The sequence below is a fragment of the Oryctolagus cuniculus genome, chromosome 9, assembly GCF_051225735.1.
Source record: "Oryctolagus cuniculus isolate XC-2025 breed Fujian yellow rabbit chromosome 9, ASM5122573v1, whole genome shotgun sequence".
NCBI classification, from domain to species: Eukaryota; Metazoa; Chordata; class Mammalia; order Lagomorpha; family Leporidae; genus Oryctolagus; species Oryctolagus cuniculus.
This window is the reverse complement of record NC_142875.1, coordinates 39085405-39106894: the sequence shown is the minus strand read 5'-3', so window position 1 is coordinate 39106894 and position 21490 is coordinate 39085405. Positions and strand designations below refer to the sequence as shown.

Below are 21490 nucleotides of genomic sequence, written 5' to 3'. Positions count from 1 at the left end.
GCAAATTCAAGCTCACCCTCAACAGAACTCAAGGAGCATGGCTGAGGTGGCCATGGCAGTTGACATTTACAGAATGCTTACGCTTCGGCATGCACGTCTCTGGATGCTCGAGCAACAAAGCAACCTTCTGAGGATGACACTGTGAGTGTCTCTGTCTTACAGGGGAAGAAACTGAGGCACAGGGCGGTTATGGATGGCTAAAGCCTAGGCAAGCAGGTGCTGCGCCAGGAAGTGCACCCAAGCGGCTGACTGCAGCAGTGACCCTTAACTGTCACATTCCACTGAGTCAGATGCACGTGCTAGTGTTACCTACCAGCACACGACAAAACATTAAAAAACAAAAGCCACAAACTAATCTGTATAATGTGAATGTCTCTTCTAACACAATTATCTAAAACAATGACACTTAAAGTGTTCTTACGTGGAGCCTGCTAAGGGGGCCAGCGCTGTCGTATAGCAGGTTAAGCTACTGTCTGTGGCACCAGTGTCTTCTATAGGTGCAGTTTCGAGTCCTGGCTGTTCCACTTCTGATTCAGCTCCCTGCTAATCCACTTGGGGAAGCAGCAGATGATGGCCCACGTGCTTGGGTTTCTATATCCCCATGAGAGACCCAGAGGAAGCGCCTGGCATCAGCCTGGCCCAGCCCTGGTCATTGAGGCCATTTAGGGAGTGAACCAGCAGATGGAGGATCTCTCTCCTCTCTCTTTCTCTCTCTCTTGCTGTTAACTCTCAAATAAATAAATAAATAAATCTTTAAAAAAGAATTTTTAGATAAATTGCTTTATAAATACTTTCAGAGAGGCAACAGTATATATACTTACTATTTTTTTTTTGACAGCGGATTAATTTTTATTGAGCCTTTAAGTTCACAACATTAAGTAAAAGGAGAAATAGTTCTCCTTAACTATATTTTATAGTTGTAGTAAAATACTTTAGACTTCATGGATTTATAAGGGGGTTGCATTTCTCAAAAACTGAGATCAAGTAAGCAAGTTTTAACTCTTAATTTTCCAGTTGAGTTTTCCCTTATAATAGTAACAAACAAGTTACATAAGTTTTGTCAAGGCCATGTTTTATCATTGTTGCTGATGTCTTTAGATCTGAAGCACAGCTATTTTAATCAATATCCACTAATTCCACTTCAAAAATGAGTTTTGCATTTGGTGGAATTTTTGTTTTTCTTTAATTATGAAAGAGGGAAAAAAGGATACTTGGCATCAGGCTGTCCTTTCTTACCATAAGCCCATTCTGGTTCAATCTCCAGTAGAGCCTTTTCTCCTTTACTCATAGTCAAGAGTGCTTCATCCCATCCTCTGATAACTTTGCCTACTCCAACCTTAAAACTTAAAGGCTTGGCATTTTTCTTCTTCTTTGAACTTGTTTGAATATTAGTATCAAAAACAGTCCCATCCTGTAGTGTTCCTGTGTACCAGCAATGAACAACATCTCCCTTTTTTGGAAAGTTGGTTTTATCTCCCTTTTTTAGGACAGATTTTGTGTATTTTGGTGGACCCTCATCCGGAGTCTCTTCAGATTTGGTTTCTTTGGGTTTATCTTTATTAAGCTTCACATTTTTCACTTGCTCAGACACTTTAGTTACATTTTCAGAACCCTTGAAATGCTTAGTTTCAAAAAGATGGTTGTAGGCTGTAACCAAATGGTCCTTGTTAGCTGTCTTGGCTACATTTTTAATGTTTCCTAATAATTTATGTTCTGCAAGAAACGAATCTGAACCGTGATCCTGCAGAAACTTGATAATGTCCTTCTTGGGCAGCTGCTCGCTGCGCAGCTGCTCCACGGTCCACGCCCGCTGCGGAACGGCCGCCGCCATCTTCCCCCACTGCCTCAGCTTCACTCTATACTTACTATTAATTTACCTAAGAAAATAGTTTCTGGAGCTGGAATTCTGGCGTAGTGGGTTAAGCTGCTGTCTGGGACACAGGCATCCCACATAAGCATGGTTTTGAGTCTTGCTGCTCCACTTCTGACCCAGCTTCCTGCTAATGTGCTTGGGAAAACAGTGGAAGACGGCTCCACTTTTTGGGCCCCTGCCACCCTTGAGAGACCCGGATGGAGTTCTAGGCTCTTGGCTTTAGCCTGATCCAGTCTTGACCGCTGTGGTCATTTGGATGGAAGATCTTCCTCTGTCTCGAATTCTGCCTTTCAAATAAACACATCTTTAAAAATCTTTTAGGGGGCGGTGCTGTGGTGCAGCAGGTTAAAGCCCTGGCCTGAAGCGCTGGCCTCCCATGTGAGCACCGGTTCTAGTCCCGGCTGCTTCTCTTCTGCTCCAGCTCTCTGCTATGGCCTGGGAAAGCAGTAGAAGATGGCCCAAGTCCTTGGGCCCCTGCACCGGGTGGGAGACCCAGAAGAAGCTCCTGGCTCCTGACTATGGATCAGCTCAGCTCTGGCCATTGAGGCCATCTGGGGAGTGAACCAGAGGATGGAAGACTGCTCTCTGTCTCTACCTCTCTCTCTAACTCTTTCAAATAAATAAAATAAATCTTTCAAAAAAATTTTAAAAATATATATTCTTAAAGTTGTTGAAAATCATCTACTTCTTCCCAGGGAAATGTTCCTTCCAGGGCTAAATTGGGCCTTGACTTCCTTGACCATTAACTACATACAGTTCCTTCCCCATCATTTCAGTTTATTTACAATTCTACCAAGAAGAATTTTGAATTAGTGAAACAACAGAGTTACTTTAAGGTAAGTGGGGGTACTGCTTGAAGAAATATATTTTCTCCTGTTTTCAAAGTTTATATTCAAGATTACTTGAATAAGACATGAAATATTACCTACGGGAATTCTGAATTACCTTCTGCCACAGAATACAAGTAGGACAACTTCCTTGTTAGGCAACCAAACACCACCTTTGGAATGCATTACTGATGCCCTCCATCAAACAAGAGTTGATAGGACTTTTAGTTCACAGGGATTACAAACATCTCAATGAAGGAAATTGTATTCATGTGGATAAGCGAGGCATATGGGTTATTTCCTAGGCTTGCTCTCAGCCAGCAGATGGCTCTCAGAAGTAGGCATCTTCATATTTATCTTTCCATCCTTCCCCAGACGCTATCTCTTATCTAGCTCCGTCAACTCCTTCCCATGACACTTACTGGGGAAAGGTGCCATGGAGATACACTCACTACCAACTCCCCAGCAGCTACCCGCAGAGCAGACTCACTGGCACAAAGTTCCTCTTCTACTACTGTCTGTGGTTTCCTCTTGGAAAACTGGTTTTGAACAGATTGCAATTGGAAGATTAGTAACTGCCACCCTTTCTGAAAGTTGTGATTAAGATACTATACCGTTTCATGATCAAATGTGGATCCAGTAAAAATGTTTTAACAACATGCACAAATCATAAGAAATGTATTTGCTAAAACATGTCAAAATGCTCAATCCTCTATATATTCAACATTCAATACATTCAAATTAGCATTTTTCATTTTTTGTATGGGTGGATTATGTCCAAAATATTTCTAATTATTGTTTTATTTCAATACATAAAATTACCTACAAAGCTAATGAAAAGTAATGGGATTACAAATGGGTACCTCTTTTTTTTTATGGGGAGGGGGAGCCTGTGGATTGATTCACAGTATATCAGGATTTTATTGCAATATAATAGCTACCACAATATATTTTTCCATATCATTTTCTAGATCACTAAAAACCACAAAAAAGCAGACTTAGAAAGATAAGTTTTCTTTTCTTTTTTTTTTTTTTTTTGATTTGGGAAGTGAGAACATAGTTATATTAAGCAAAAATGTGTAAAGATAATTGAAATAGACAAAATGAATCACCAATTTCATTAGCTATGATTGGTTTTATTATCAAACTTTGTGATGGGATTAGAATGCAAGCTGAAAGAGGGTTGTTTGCTAACACAAACAACAGATACACAGTGTCTATTCAAAATGGTTACTTTGAGAGGGCCTTTATGTATTGCAAAGACTTGTATCCCATAGAATCAACCGATAGTGATAGTGCAGGATGAAGCAAGGACTCTGAAACTTGTTGGATTTCTGAATTATATTGCCCAAACCCACTAAATGGAAGGCACAAAACTTATTCAAATATTTTAGAAAAACTTTCCTACAGAATTTCTCTAGAATACTTTGGAGTTTAAATTATGCTTCATGCCAGGAGTCATGGCTTAGTGGATTTTGTGAACCCCCAAAACATTTTCTAGGTCAGAGAGGGATTACAGGTAATTATTTTAATCTGTTGCCTTTAAGGCAAACCCTGCCCTCCTCTCGTTGGCCAGGGCCCTACCATCCCCTATTGCCTTATAAGGCAGAATTTTGTATCTATCTTAACTGTGTGACACTTGAATATTTCTGATTATGAGACCCTCTACGAATTATGCTAAATTAGAAAAATAAATTTTCCTATTTGACTGAAGATAAACCAAGCTACTCAAGAAGGAAGATAAAGTCTCACGCAAGCTCCTGTAGAAGCTGACATCCTTAACAGACGCTTGAAAGGGTGAAGGGAGGCGAACAGAGGAAGGAAGGTGGGAAGAAGATTCTCCAAGGACTTTCCCAAGCACATCCACTGCGGCCTCACCACACTGCTCTAGGGTGGAATTGGGTAGGAGAAGGTTCATTTTCCATATCAAAAGGATCTTCTAATAAAAGAGATTCAGGAATAGGGTAGTCCCATATGGATGTACCCCAGGCAAATACAGTATGAGACTCTACGTTTCAAATATTAAACCCTACCTAAGAGGTCCCAGATAGTTCCAATGACACATTGTAATGCACCCATAAACTTTTGACATGACCATCAAAACAGGCCTCCATCTATTTTATGCTGATCATTAATCAGATCTATGTTACACTAGAGATCTGTTTTATTAAACAGCACTGAAGTTTTATCAGCTAACAATCTCATACTTAAGCTTTTATAAATTACTAGAAGCTTTTATTGCATCATGGGGATATATAAATAACAAGTTCAAGTAGAACTCAGTGGTAGTTGAGTTTTTGTGATGAAAATGATTGTCTGGTACCACAAATAGGCACTTCTCTTACCATAAAATGTATATTTGAATTTTTGAGAAAAACAAGAACCTTCCCATCAGAGAGGGTATATTTTACCTGCTTTTAATTTCTCTTTTTGAAAATTTCAATTAATTTTTAATACTAGGTCAGGTTAATGTGGGAAACGTAACACAGCTCAAATCCATATTTGGAGGACATTTTGAACGTGAGGACACTAAGGCTAGGGAAGATTAGAATAATCACTGTTGCAAGGCCACACAGTCCAATAGAGGCAGAGCTAGAACCAGACATTGGGCTCCCCTTAAAGCTAAGACTTTTCCACTTTTCAATGAGGTTGCAGAAAGATCTCTGTGGTTATTTTCCTATGTGTGAAGGAAAATCTGTTTAGCAACACTGCTGTTCTTCCATTTTTTTTTCCATTAGATATAACTATAAGCCCCATCCTATTTACTCCTTTGCTTTGGGTGCTAGAAAGCTCAGAAACAGTAGCCTGAAACATAAAACTACTGGTTTTAACTGTATATACTCATTTATCTAATGCAGACACCATGAAGTCTTTTTGAAACCAGGCAAACTACTAATGCTAAAGAAACAGAAATGAAAAACGGAGCGTGTCTTCCTTTTAAAGTGTACAAGATCAGGTGAAACTTGGATACGAGTTGTAATTTGCAGATCTCTAAATGTTTATATTATCTTTAAGAAAAAAGAAAACAAAACAAGAATCTCCAATTTTGGGCAGGAGAGGACAGAGGAATTGCAATGTAAAATCTAGATACATCCTTCTTTAAAATATTTAAGTTTTTGTTATTTATTTGAAAGGCATTATGAGCGTGTACACACACACACACACACACACACACAGATTGACTGATTTCCCATCTGCTGGTTCATTTCTTCAAATGCCTGCAACAGCAAGGGCACGGTCAGAACAAAGCTTGGAGTCACGCACTTAATCCGGGTCTCCCATGTGGATGGCAGGAACCCAAGTACTTGAACTATATCATCTGCTGCCTCCCAGGGTGTGTACTTTATAGGAAGCTGGAACTGGAAGTAGAACTGGGACTCAAATCCAGGTACTCCAATATGGGATATGGGCACCCCAAGTGGCATCTTTATTTTTTAGGAAGATTTATTTATTTGAAAGGCAGAGCGACAGAGAGAGAGAGGAAGGGAGGAAGAGAAAGATAGAGAGAAGGGAGAAGAGATAAGAGATGAGAGAATCTTACAAGTACTGGTTTATTTCCCATATGACTGTAATAGCCAGATCTAGTGCCAAGACCCACTAACTCCATCTCAGTCCCCTATGTGGGTGGCACAGGCTAAAATACTTGGCCATTTTCCCATCTTCCACTGCTTTGTCAGGTGCATCAAAGGGAGCCAGATTGGCGGTGGTGGTGGAGCAGCTGGGACTCAAACGGGGGCCCCAATATGGGATGCCTGAGCCAGAAGCAGCAGCTTGACCCACTGTACCATAACACCAGATCCCCCAAGTGGCATCTTAACACCTGCAACAATGCCTGCCCCTAGATATATCTTAGAGCTTACTATAACTACTAGGTATGGCACCTCAGATGGCCTCTATCTTTGATTTTCAGATTTCTATGTTTCAATGTGTGTGTGTGTGTGTGTGTGTGTGAGAGAGAGAGAGAGAGTTAGACAGTGAGAGAGAGAGAGAGAGAGAGAAAGGTCTTCCTTTTTCCGTTGGTTCACTCCCCAAATGGCCACTACGGCCGGCGCGCTGTACCGATCCGAAGCCAGGAGCCAGATGCTTTCTCCTGGCCTCCCATGCAGGTGTAGGGCCCAAGGACCTGGGCCATCCTCCACTGCATTCCCGGGCCACAGCAAAGAGCTGGCCTGGAAGAGGAGCAACGGGGACAGAATCTGGCGCCCTAACCAGGACTAGAACCTGGGCTGCTGGCACCGCAGGTGGAGGATAGCCTAATGAGCCGCAGTGCCGGCCTCAATGTATATTTAATAACAACTGTTGAATGGAGACTTCATAAAGTTTAGTTTAGTGTAATAGAAAGCTGACTGAATGTCTAATAGATCCCCAGTATCTCTTAACATGTTTCTCCTTCCTTTTTGGGATAATGGTTTTATTAATATATAATTCATATGCCAAACAAGACACTTACAACTGGTACAATCCCCTCATATTCCATGCATTCAGAACATTGTGCAACCATCACCTTTATTTAGTTCCAAAACCCTTTCATCAGCCCAGAAGAAAATCTCACACTCATTAGGAGTCACTTGGCTTGCACTCCTGGTTCTTGGCAACAATAACCTCCCTTCTGTTTGTCTTTTTAGGTTTTCTATCCAGAATTGAACAGAATCACGTGCAACATGTCCTTGGTGTCTTGCTTCTTTCTCTTAGCATAGTTTTCCAAGTTCATCCATGTTGCAGCATGCATCAGTACTTTATACCTTTTTATACTCAAAGAAAATGTCATTGTTGGATACATCACATTTTGTTTATCTTCTCATTAGTTGATGGGCATTTAGGATGATCCCATTTTTGGCTCTTGTGATTTGATTAATCAGCACTGCTATTAACATTTTTACACGTTTTTGTATGGAATACAAATGCTTTCAAATCTCTTGGTTACATACCTAGGGCAGAATTACTAGGCTATATGCTAATTCTACACTTAATATTTTGAAGAGTTACTAGACTGCTTTTCAAAATGCCCAGATCATTTTACAATCTGACCAGCACTGTAAGATTAAATTTCTTCATATGATGTCTTTCTAATTTTAACCATTCTAAGGAATTGGGATCTCACTGTAATTTTTATTAGCATTTCCCTAATGATTAATGATAGTGAGAATCTTTTTATGTTCTCATGTGTCATTTCTTTGGAGAAATGTCTATTCATCTATTTTATTCATTTTAAAATTGTCTTTATTGTACAGCTGTAAAAATTTCTTCACTCTGTGTACAAGTTTCTTATTAGATATGATTTGCAAATATTTTCTGTGAGCTGTCTTTTAAAAAATGTCTATTTTCATCTAATTGAGTGGCAGAATGATATAGAGGGTGAGAGAGAGGGAGAGAGAGAGCGAGAGAGGATCAGTGAGATGTTTCATCTACTAGTTCACTTCCCAAAATGTCCACAATAGCCAAGGTTAAACCAGGATAAAGCCAGGAGCCCAGAACTCCATCTGGGTCTTCGACATGGGTGGCAGGGGCTCAGGCACTTGGACTGCCATATGCTGCTTCCCAGACTGCATTAGCTGGAAGCTGGGTCAGAAGTGGAGTCACTGGGACTCCAACTGGCACACCAATACATGAAACAGGTATTCTATGCCGTGCCCACCCATCTTTTCACTTTAGTGATCCTATCCTTAAAGTACAAAACAGGCTGGCGCTGTGGCGCAGTGGGTTAATGCCCTGGCCTGAAATGCCAGCATCACATATGGATGCCAGTTCAAGACCCGGCTGCTCTACTTCCAATCCAGCTCTCTGCTGTGGCCTGGGAAAGCAGCAGAAGATGACACAAATGCTTGGGCCCCTACACCCACGTGGGAGACCAGGAAGAAGCTCCAGGCTCCTGGCTCCTGGCTTCAGATTGGCACAATTCCGGTCGTTGTGGCCAACTGGGGAGTGAATCAGCAGATGGAAGACCTCTCACTCTCTCTGCCTCTCCTTTTCTCTGTGTAACTCTGACTTTCAAATAAAAATAAATAAATCTTTAAAAAAAAGCACAAAACTTTTAATTCTTTATTATTATAAAGTCCAATTATTTCTTTTTTTTTAACTTTTATTTAATGAATATAAATTTCCAAAGTACGACTTATGGATTACAATGGCTTCCCCCCCATACCGTCCCTCCCACCCACAACCCTCCCCTTTCCCACTCCCTCTCCCCTTCCATTCACATCAAGATTCATTTTCGATTATCTTAATATACAGAAGATCAGCTTAGCATACATTAAGTAAGGATTTCAACAGTTTGCTCCCACACAGAAACATAAAGTGAAAAATAATAGATGATTTTTTTTAAATGATGATGAAATCAGATCAGACCTATTGTCATGTTTAATCCCAGTGAGAGTCAAGTTGGGAATTGATAATTTCTTTTTTTTTTTTTTTTTACAGAAGATCAGTTTAGTATGCATTAAGTAAAGATTTCAACAGTTTGCACCCCCATAGAAACACAAAGTGAAATATATTGTTTGAGTACTCGTTATAGCATTAAATCTCAATGCACGGCACATTAAGGACAGAGATCCTACATGAGGAGTAAGTGCACAGTGACTCCTGTTGTTGACTTTACCAATTGACACTCTTGTCTATGGCATCAGTAATCTCCCTATGCTCCAGTCATGAGTTTCCAAGGCTATGGAAGCCCTCTGAGTTCTCCGACTCTTATCTTGTTTAGACAAGGTCATAGTCAAAGTGGAGGTTCTCTCCTCCCTTCAGAGAAAGGTACCTCCTTCTTTGATGGCCCCATTCTTTCCACTGGGATCTCACTCACAGAGATCTTTTGCCAGAGTGTCTTGGCTTTCCATGCCTGAAATACTCTCATGGGCTTTTCAGCCAGATCCGAATGCCTTTAGGGCTGATTCTGAGGCCAGAGTGCTATTTAGGACATCTGCCATTCTATGAGTCTGCTGAGTATCTCACTTCCCATGTTGGATCACTCTCCCCTTTATTTATTCTATCGGTTAGTGTTAGCAGGTACTAGACTTGTTTATGTGCTCCCTTTGACTCTTAGTCCTTTCATTATGATCAATTGTGAACTGAAATTGATCACTTATAAAGTCCAATTATTTCTTTTGTGGTACATGTGTTTGCTGTTGTATCTAAGATCTCTTTGTCTAACCTAAAGTCTCAAAGATTTATTCCTATGTTTTCTTTTAGGACTTTTAAAGATTTCGCTCCTACATTTAGAGACATGATCCATTTTGAATTAACCTTTGTGTAGAGTGTAAGGAAAGAAGAAGTCCAATTTTATTCTTTTGCATGTGAGTATCCAGTTGTTTCAGCAACATCAATTGAAAAGATTATTATTTCTTCACTGAATTGCCTTGGCCCATTGACAAAATTTATTGGCCATAAATTCAAGGGTTTATTCTTGGATTTAATTCTCTTCCCTTGCTCTATACATGTAGAATTATCCCAGTCCCACCCTTTTTTTGATTTTGTGGCTTTGAGGTATGTTTAGGAATTAGAAAACATTAGTCTGCCAAATTTGTTCGTTTGACCCAAGGATGTCTCCATATGAAATTTAAGATCGTCTGATCCATTCTTGCAAAAGAAAAATGCATTGGGAATTAGATTAGGGTTTGCACTGAATCTGTGGGCCAATTTATAGAATGCTGCTCTCTTAACTTAGTCTTTCAACCCATGAACACATGGTATCTTTCCATTTAAGTTTAAAATAATCTTTAAAATGAAGTTTTTTATTTTCCAGTGTTCTAGTCTTACACTTCTTTTGTTAAATTTATTCCCAGGTGTTTTCTTCTTTTTCATGCTGTTGTAAAAGGAACTATTTTAGTGTACAGAAATACAATTGATTTTTGTATATCGATCTTGCGTCCTGCAGCCTTGCTGAACTTGTTTATTAGTTCTAACAATCTTTGGGAAAACTCTTCAGGATTTTCTACATACAAAGAGCATGTCAACTGCAAACAGAGATCTTTCACTTCGTCCTTTCCAATTAAGGTTTTTTGTAACTCCTTTTCTTAGTTGCTGTGACAACAGTGTTAGCGGTGTGTTTATCTTGCCTGATCTTAGGAGAAGGGATTCACTCTTTGATCTTTAAGTGTGTGTGAGTTTTTCACAGATGCTCTTTATCAGGCTGAGGGCAGTCTCTTCTATTTCTAGGGTGCTGAGTGTTTTCATAAGGAAAAGACGTTGGGTATTATCAGATGTCTTTTCTGCATCTACTGAGATAGTCCAATGGTCTTTTATTCCATTAATATGGTATACCATGCTTATTGATTTGCATATGTCCTACCAGCTTCATTCCTGTGTTATGTCCCACTCTTTATGGCTAGAACCCTTTCTATATGTTGCTACAATCTGTTTTCTGGTATTCTGCTGAGGGCTTTTGCACCGTATTTGTAAGGGACACTGGTGTTCAGTTTTCTTATGAAATCTTTGATAGTTTTGCTATCAAGGTCATACTGGCCTCACAGAATAAGCTGGGAAGTTCTGGGCTCTTCCTTAAACTGCAGCTCCATGATACCATGTTTACTACCAAGAACTGTTTGTTATTATGCAAACAGTTCTCATTTGGTAACATTTACCCTTTCTTTCCAACCTGTTTCGCTCTTAGTCTGCTTCAACAGAGTTTAACATTTCTATATTATAGAACATCTCCTATCATTAGTCTTGGGGCCATACTGTCTACCAATTGCTCAGACTTCGCCCATTCCTATCCACTTAAGAGTCTGATATGAACTTGCAAGTTTTAAAGCATCAGGTAAATATTATTTATTTGACTAGTTTCACCTTTCTCCATTATTGTCAGAACAGTCTACAATTCCTGGGAGCAGAATATTGCTAGATATTACTGTTTGACTCTCGGTGTGTACTGTACTGTTTGAAGTACACTTGGTGTCCAGTGTAAAATACTGCAGCTGACGTGATAATGGCTTTGATGGCAGCATAAACTTAGATCAATATGAAAACTGCATCAAGGCAGAGTAGATGTTAGTGGCAGAGAATTATAGTCAAGAAATTATGTGAGAAAAGAGTAACTCAGAACAGTTAAGTGCCCCAAAGATGACAGACATAAGAACTCTACCTTGTACTTCCTTTCCTACAACATATCTTTCCTGTGGAAAGATGGGAAATCTCTCACCCATCAAGGTGACAAAATTCATTCTTTGTACCATGTTTATTGGTGATTAAAAATTATATATATTAACACACAATTATTCTTAGGTGTTTAAATTTTAACTGAAAAGTGATCCCTGTTAAATATAAGAGTGGGAATAAGAGAGGGAGGAGATGTACAATTTGGGACATGCTCAATTGGACTTGCCCCAAATGGTGGAGTTAGAAACGTGCCAGGGGATTCCAAAACAATCCTATCAAGGTGGCATGTACCAATACCATCTCACTAGTCCAAGTAATCAATTTCAGTTCACAATTGATCACACTGATAGGTCTAAGAGTCAAAGGGATCACACAAACAAGACTAGTGTCTGCAAATACTAACTGATAGAATCAAAAAGGGAGAACGATCCATCATGGGAAGTGGGATACACAGCAGACTCATAGAATGGCAGATGTCCTAAATAGCACTCTGGCCTCAGAATCAGCCCTTAAGGCATGTGGATCTGGCTGAAAAGCCCATGAGAGTATTTTAGGCATGGAAAGCCAAGACACCCTGGGAAAAAAAAAAAAACCTAAATGAAAGATCTCTGTGAGTGAGATCCCAGTGGAAAGAATGGGGCCATCAAAGAAGGAGGTACCTTTCTCTGAAGGGAGGAGAGAACTTCCACTTTGACTATGACCCTGGCGGTATAAGATCGAAGTCAGCGAACTCAAAAGGCTTCCATAGCCTTGGAAACTCATGACTAGAGCCTAGGGAGATTACTGACGCCATAAACAAGAGTGTCAAATTGTTAAGTCAACAACAGGAGTCACTGTGTACTTACTCCTCATGAGGGATCTGTCCTTAATGTGTTGTCCAATGTGAAGTAATGCTATAACTAGTACTGAAACAGTATTTTACACTTTGTGTTTCTGTGTGGGTGCAAACTGATGAAATCTTTACTTAATATATAATATACTAAATTGATCTTCTGTATATAAAGATAATTGAAAATGAATCTTGATGTGAATGGAATGGGAGAGGGAGTGGGAGATGGGAGGGGTGTGAGTGGGAGGGAAATTATGGGGGGGAAAGCCATTGTAATCCATAAACTGTACTTTGGAAATTTATATTTACTAAATAAAAAAGGAAAAAAAATTATATATATCCTACTTATATTTTTTTCCTGCTGAGAAAATTAGTACCAGGCAGTTACATAGGTACTTTTCATCCCAACATTAATGACAGTCTAATAGAACAATTATTTTCTGTGAGTTTACCATAGGAAAGAAAGTGGGCATGGGAGAGCATTCTTAGTGGTTCTACAGTTTAAAAAGGTGCAGCATTTGGTTTCCTATCATCCTCAAATATTTGAAAAATAATGCAAATCTTGGCCAATTCTCAGATGTGTGTAAGTGAAAGGCCCCCAGCCTCTGCCACACTCTGCACGTAAGTTTCTGGGAGGTTTAAGTTCTCAGGCCACAGTGTCCTGCCACATTAGTCCTGATGCTAAATCAGCACCTTCTCCAATCTGCGCATCAAGAACAACCACAGAAACTCACCTGAGTGTTTAGCAGCTCCTCTTACGACAGATCCTGAGGGGTTCCTTCTGCACCCACTACCTAGTATCCCCTCTAATTGCCAAATGTGTTTGGCTCCCTCAGCCTGTGCACCGGTCCCACCCAGCCTCAAGCTCTGCATCTTCTGACCCTGACTCTCCTCCATTTCTCCCGTGGTTTCTTCTCTCCCCTCCATACAGACCGACTTTACACAAGAGAAAAACAGCAAATTCCTTCCCTTGGTACAGGCAAAAACCAGTTTTCCTCTAACCAAAGCTTTGGGGTAAGGTCACATCCAAGGTCTTGATTGGGAGGAATGGGTGGAGTTCAGCATATAGATTACTTTCAAGCTTTTTGAAAGGTACATTTTCCACACCGAGAGTTTTGTTCTGGAGGAATTTGCTGCCAGCTGCTAAGATAATAAAAATTTTTTCCAACTTATTGTGTATGCAAATTATAATTATGCAAGCCATAAAAACGATCCATGATAAAGAGGAGCATAATAAAGTGCTATGGGAATCAAGGGCGGGAGTATCTAATTCTGTTTGGGAAGATTAGGACCAACTAAATGGAGGACACCAACAAGTGGATCTTGAAAGAACAATGGTAGGGCTGGAGCTGTGGCATAGTGGGTAAAGCCGCTGCCTGCAGTGCCGGCGTCTTATATGGGCACTTGTTCAAGTCCCGGCTGCTCCACTTCTGACCCCCCTCTCTGCTATGGCCTGGGAAAGCAGTGGAAGATGGCTCAAGAAGCTCCTGGCTCCTGGCTTCAGATAGGCACAGCTCTGGCTGTTGTGGCCATCTGGGGAGTGGAAGACCTTGCTCTCTGTCTCTCTCTGCCTCTGCCTCTCTGTAATTCTGCCTTTCAAATAAATAAATAAATCTTTTTAAAAAATGAAAAAAGAAAGAACAATGGTAGGTAGACCTGTGTATGGGAAAGAGGAGGCAGAAGAACAGAGAACTGCCGATTACTGAGGTAAAGAATCACACAGTTAATCTTCTTAATACCAAACTGACGAACATGCAGAATTCCTAGTGATATAAGACAACCTCTTGTACCAGGTTTCCTCCTGATGCTACATACTCAAAGCCTTCCCATCATATTTCTCCTTTCCAGAAAGTTCTCCCACCTCATGCTTTAACAATGTGTCGGATATATTTCTCAAGTTCCTGTTTTCTTAGGAGAGCTGCTTAAGATTTAGTCACACAGGTGCACAGGGAACGGAGAGCTGAAAACTGCAAGTCATGCAACCCAGGCACGTGATTAAGGAGCAGAAACCTAGGCTGGAGGACAGAAAGGACAAGAGCTGGAGCAACATTTAAATGCTGGAGCATTAGCGCTTTGACATGTACGGACATCTAGGGCTGGAGCCCATCTCACCAAACCTTACCATACACGGCCTGCTTCCAAGCCCCTCCAAGGAGAAGTTGCCTGGCTAGTACTTCCACATCCCAGCTATTCCTACCCAAACCAGAAAACTTTCTTCCAGACCCCAATCAGTGAGCCACATTTGTTTCCTGTGCTGTTCAGCCATGCAAACAGAGCCTCCCCCCACCAAAAAGACTGGTGTCGCAGATAGGTGTTTGTGCGCATTGGTGCAGTGATCCTCCCTTGATGCTAATACTAATGGGTGGGTAGGAAAGAACGTAGGGCAGACAGCAAGGCCAGGGCAAGGTACCATGGATTCAGAACGGTCCTCCGAGGAGGACTCCATTTTGTAGGCCTGTGTCATGGTTTTGTTTCTGAGTTCTAAGAGAGAAACTCTGGCTTATGAAAGTAGGATTCATTGGCGAGGAAGTGATTAAAGTCAAGGCCTTTATCAATCAGAGAGCCACTTACTGTCATTTTCTAAATTAATGGATTCTAACTGAACCAAAACGGCGTCTTTAAATCTAAGTCAGAGGGGACGAACTTGAAAGCGCTGCAGAGGTAGAATGGCTGATTCCTGGTGACTGACTGGATGATGGGGAGAAAGGACGAGAGAGGAATGAAAGCTGACCCTGGCGGGTTAGCCTGGCGACCAGGATATTCGGGACTAAGCTGCCATTCTCTAGAATCTACAGGAAAGGTGGCAAGGTAAGAAGTGATTAACAGTCCACATGTAAAGGATAGATTCAGGTTTGGAAGACAGCAGAGTGGCACTTCCTTGTAACTGTCTAGATAAGTAATAACTTCAAAGGGTAGGGGAAACTAGGTAATACATTAGTATTTTCAGGGCTAACTTGAATGAATTTTATAAAAGAAAGCTCATAAAATAAGTTTAATGGTAATGGAATTTCATTACATGCTGCCCATTGTGTAATTGTAAGGGCCAGGTACTTTGCAGAGAAAATTAGACTAAAAATGCATACTTTTTGTTTATTTAGTCAATTAACATTCATTAAATTCTTTCAGGGATATTGCTAAGTTTATGGCAGGCAGTTTACATACTTGATGACCTAGGTGATTGCTTTTCTGATTGGTTTTAATTATAGGAATTTGTTTTGCAGGACCTCAAAGAGATGCACTGAAGTGGCGGGGAGGACCAGGGGATGAAAGAAACAAGTTCTGAAGTACTCGCTGTGGCCCCCGGTGCCTTGCTGAGCATGCTACAGGCCAGAGCAGTTCCCAGTTTGTAGCAGTGGAAGGACTGAAAGATGGGCGTTCATAAGTAAAAATGCTGGTACATTTTTAGCTGTCTTAGCAAAATGTGTCAGCTTTCCTAAGCATTGGTTTCTTTTCCGATGAAACAACAAGACTCAGACCTTGCAAGGTTACAGAAATGATTAAAACACCTGTGTCAACAGGTGGCTATTTAGGCAATGACCGGAGTTACTGCTGCTTCACTTTGTGCTACCCTCAGGTTTCACCCGGTGAGAAATCCGGGGTTCAGTGAAGTGACTCACCCATGAACACAGGTGAGAAGAGGTGGGTGACGACTTTTTAGTACTTCTCTTCCCAAGCACCTGGAACAGTGGCTGGTAGAGAGGTGCTCATTAGGTGTATCAAGGAAAAGCACCTGACCTTTCTTACCTCCTCCTCTGTTGACTTCTGCATGTTGCACTGTCTTTCAGCTCAGTTCCCTGGCCACTTTCCTGTTTCAACTCTGCCTGGGTGATTCTGCTCATATCCATGTTTCATATGGGACGCTCGAACTACTATCTTTTTATATGGCACAAAATTCTGTTTCAAAACCCTTCTCCCCTCAAATGGCAGAGACTCATACAAAAAGAGTTAGTTATTTATTTGAAGGGCAGAGATCTTCTATCTTCTGGTTCATTCTCAGAAGGGCTACAACAGCAGAGGATGGGCCAGGCCAAAGCCAAGATTTAGGAGCATAATCCAGGTCCCCGACATGGTGGCAGGGGTCTAAGCAGCTGGACCATCTGCTGCTTTCCCAGGCACATTAGCAGGGAGCTGGATCAAAAGTGAAGCAACCAGACTCAAACTGGCACTGATATAGGATGCCAGTGTTGCAGGCAGCAGCTTAACCAGCTGTGCCACAGTGCTGGTCCCTCACACATCTTTTTGACCTTATACTGTATATCAATAGACAACTCTAATTTTAAAATGTTCAAGTCTGAACTGATGATAGTTCTACCCAAACCATCTCATTTTCCTTTTCTCAAAAGACAACCACTGTTCCCCCTACACACTCAGAACTAAACAGGCATCCATTGTGTGTGGTCACTACTCCCTTCTAGCATGCATGTTCTGCCAATAGTACCTACTGTGCAACTTTCCAAATGTCTCCCTGGGGTGGGCATGTGTCACAGCAGGCAAAGTTACCATTTAGGATGCCTACCACCATCTTGGAGGGCCTATTTCAAGTCTAGGCCCTTTCACATTTTTTTTTTTTTTGACAGGCAGAGTGGACAGTGAGAGAGAGACAGAGAAAAAGGTCTTCCTTTGCTGTTGGTTCACCCTCCAATGGCCGCCGTGCTGCGTTGATCGGAAGCCAGGAGCCAGGTGCTTCCTCCTGGTCTCCCATGTGGGTGCAGGGCCCAAGCACTTGGGCCATCCTCCACTGCCTTCCCGGGCCACAACAGAGAGCCGGCCTGGAAGAGGGGCAACCGGGACAGAATCCGGCGCCCCGACCGGGACCGGCGCCGCAGGCAGAGGATTAGCCTATTGAGCTGCGGCGACGGGCCCCTTTCACTTCTAATCTGGTTTCCTGCTAAAGCTTATCCTGGGGAAGCAGCAAGTGACGGCTGAGGTATTTGAGTTCCTGCTACCCACATGGGAGACCCAGATGGAGTTCCTGGCTCTTGGCTTTAGCCTGGCTCAGCTCTAGCTGCTGCAGGTATTTGGGGGAATGAAATAGCAGATGGAAGATCTCTCTCTCTCTCTCCCCTTCTCTCTTTCAAATAAAATAAAAACAAAACAAAAAACTGGCACAGCGAATTTAAATATTTCTCACTGTCTTCACAGTCATACTAATGTCTTACTTGACTTTCTGCTACAGACAGGATCTAACTGCCAACCCTGCTTCCATGCCCATCCACCACCCACCTGCATGTGCATACTAAAATACACATAGCACATCTTTAACCATTTCACCTTTTAACCACTTTAGGCGTGCAATTCTGTGGCACTAAGCACATTCACACTGCTGTGCAATCATCACCAATATTTAGGATGTCACCATTCCTAGCAGAGTTTCTGTTCCTGTGAAGACAATAACTGCCCAGTCACCCCCCTCCCTCAGCCTCCAGTATTCCCCAGTGGGCCTTCTGCCTTGGTGAATTCGCCTACTTCAGGTACCCTGTAGAAGGGGAACGATACAGTACGAGCCTTTTATGTCTGCCTGATTTCACCCAGCATGACGTTTCCAAGGTCCATCTGTGTGGTAGGATGTGGTTAAAATTTCATTCCCTTTTAAGGCCTAGTATTAGTCCTGTGTGCACTGTGGGGAGCAACTCGGACTAGACTGTTACTGGAATTGAAGACTTATTCTATGCATCTGCTCTCCCACAATATGGTGCTGGGAGAGGAGTAAACAACTTCTACACAGCTGCCTCTCGCCAGTTTGACTGATGAGCTGCAGGAGCTGATCCTGCTCCTGATTGGAGGAGAGCAGCGTGCTCGGTGTGTGGGTAGCAGAGTTGGGATTGGTGGAAGAGGACTATAAAGGAGGAGAGAGACAACACGCACCAGGAACATCCGGATAACATCTGAGCAGCCCCCGAGAGAGCCGGCCGGCGGTGTGCCGCTCCCCCGCGGAAGTGGGGAAAGTGGCAGGGGGAGCAGCCCCTCCATGGAGGTGGAGGGGTCGGCAGCCAACCTGGGAAGGGCCGAGCAGACAAAAGAACAGTGCAGGGTCCTGTGTCGTTCCTCCGTGAATGGGGGAGCGACAGTGCATGTGTGTACTTGATATCACAGACTACATTTTATTAATCTACTCTCCACTGACTGGACACCTGGGTTGTTTCTGCCTCTTGGCTACTGTAAATAAAACTGCTATGATCAGAATCAAAGTTCTTCCTTCCAATTCTTCTGGGCATATGAGGGGTTCTCAAGAACTTCATGGAAAATGCATAGTATGAAAAAATCATGCATAAGAACTTCAAAAATTTTTGCACCAAAATAAACTTAGATTTTCATTTCCAAATTTCCAAGAATTTTTTTGAAGTATCCTATCAAACCAGAAGTGAAACTGTTGGATCATATGGTAATTGTATGTTTTAACATTTTCTATTAGTAGGTGCTACTGCATATATGAAAAAAATACACATCAGCCTATCTCTGCCTGAAAAAAAATTTTTGAGAATTGCCAAACTGTTTTCAATGGCAGCTGCACTATTTTACATTCCACAAAGCAAAAGTGCTCCAATTTTTCAACATCCTCACTAACATGTGTTGTTTTAAAATAATACCTATCCTAAAGGCTGTGAAGTGGTCTCCCACAGTCTTAATAAAACAAGTAATGTCCTATCAAAACATCAGTGGTTTCCCATTTCACTGAGAACAAGGCCCCAAGTCTTTATTGTTACTTCTAAGATGTTAGCAGAACCCTCATATCACATCATTTTTCTTCCAGCTTCTTCCATAATGGCTTTCACACTACTTCTGGAATGTACCCAATGCATCTCAACTCAGTGCCTCCATTACTGCTCTTCCACCCTCATCACATGGCTCTGGCTTCACTTAACTCATGACTCCAACCAAATGTTCCCTGTTCAGTGAGCACATCTCAGCATTCACTCCAAACAGCTCTCTTGGCCCTGACACCCACACCCTCTCACGGTCTACTGCTTTGCTTCTCTTCCTATTCCTTATCACTGCCAACACTGCATGAGATATTTATTTGCACATCATCCATATCTCTCACTTGAATGTAGGGTCCACATATGTGGAGGGAAGGGTGGACTTTTTCTTTTTCACTTTTGTAACTCACATGCCTAATGCACCAAGTAAATTGTGGGTACTAGTGATTAAAGGAGTACATAGTTATAGGTTTATAGTGGATTAAAAGTTCAGGATTTTTTTCTTAAAAAAAAAAAAAGATTTATTTATTTATTTATTTATTTGAAAGGCAGAGTTACAGAAGAGAGCAAGGAAGAGACAGAGAGATCTTCCATCTGCTTGTTCACTCCCCAAATGGCCACAATGATAGGGGTTGGGCCAAAGCCAGGATGTCAGGAGCTTCATTCAGGTCTCCCACACAGAGGACAGAGGCCCAAGCACTTGGGTCATCTTCCACCACTTTCCCAAGTGCATTAGCAGGGAGCTGGATCAGAAGTGGAGCAGCCTCAGAACCGGTGCCCATGTGGGATGCTGGCACTAAAGGCAACAGTTTAATCTGCTATACAACAGTGCTGGCCCCCAAATGTTTGTCTTACATTTTTGGGTCATTTTCTTAAAAGATGGGCTAAGATTCTTTGATGTCTGAAAATATAAAAAAAAATACATCTTTTCCTTTTTTTGGAGGAAGATAGGGATTTCATTCATTCACTCATTCATTCACTTAAAAGAGAGAAGCAGGATGGCCGGTGCCATGGCTCACTTGGCTAATCCCCCGCCTGCAGCACTGGCACCCTGGGTTCTAGTCCCAGTTGGGGCACCGGATTCTGTCCTGGTTGCTCCTCTTCCAGTCCAGCTCTCTGCTGTGGCCTGGGAAGGCAGTGGAGGACGGCCCAAGTGCTTGGGTCCTGCATCCGCATGGGAGACCAGGAGGAAGCACCTGACTCCTGGCTTTGGATCTGCGCAGCATGCCTGCCGTAGCTGCCATTTGGGGGGTGAACCACTGGAGGGAAGACCTTTCTCTTTGTCTATCTAACTGCCTGTCAAAAAAAAAAAAAAAAAAAAGAGAGAGAGAGAGAGAGAAGCAGGAAGACAGAGATTGATCTCCCAACTGCTGATTTACTCCACAAATGCCTGCAACAACTGATGGGCCAGGCCAAAGGCAGGAGTTGGGAACTCCATCCAGGTTCCCATGTGGGTGGCAGGGCCCAAGTACTTAAGCCATCTTCTGATGCATCCAGGTTGTGCATTAGCAGTTAGTTGGAATCAGAAGTGCAGCTGGGACTCAAACCCATGCTGTGGGTCATGGGTATCTCATGTGGTGTCTTAATGGCTATGTCAATCTTCTGCCCCTATAACCTGCTCTGAATAAACCTAACCTTGCATTGGTGATGCCAGATGTGTGTACAGTTGACCACAACATATCCCATGAATCCTGCAGAGCATTCTGACAATCAGCCTCCATACTGTACTTAGAAACAATAAGATACATTATGTGGAGAGCTGCACATTAACTTTTACATAAGCCCAGCAAAATCATGGTCTTATATAAAGTCCCTGTTTGACAATGTGATCTTTGCCATCTGACACTATGCAACTTGTAGAAATTATGAGACAATATGAGGACATCATAAAATGGTGGGTTTGCTAGGGTATGAGAATCATTTTCCTGACACTTGGAGCCAGTCTTGAAAGTACTACAGTTTATACTGGCAGCCTGAAGAATCAAATATTAATTATGTTGATCTCTGTGTTGGTAAGAATACATCGAAATTCACAGAAACTCTGGGCCTTTTGGAGATAATATCTAATTAATGTCACTGGCCTAGGAAGCATTTCTCAAACTGTACAGCCATTATCCCTATAAGTAAGTTACATTATGTAAGTTTTGATAGCTGGAAGATAGGTCCTTGAATGAAG

At 41.9% G+C, this 21490-nt stretch overlaps 2 protein-coding genes across 28 annotated transcripts in view; both read right to left on the bottom strand.

The window, feature by feature from the left end:
* The window catches only part of KLF12 (KLF transcription factor 12), a 509531-nt gene that overhangs the window by 40752 nt on the left and 447289 nt on the right, over positions 1–21490 (bottom strand). The window lies entirely within an intron of this gene.
* On the bottom strand, positions 824–1884 carry LOC100348481 (peptidyl-prolyl cis-trans isomerase FKBP3-like). The gene is made up of 2 exons (XM_051850625.3): positions 1212–1884; positions 824–1180 (listed from the first exon to the last, which is right to left on the bottom strand). Exons 1-2 carry the CDS (start codon positions 1829–1831, stop codon positions 1117–1119), a joined length of 684 nt encoding a protein of 227 aa, XP_051706585.3. The 5' UTR covers positions 1832–1884; the 3' UTR covers positions 824–1116.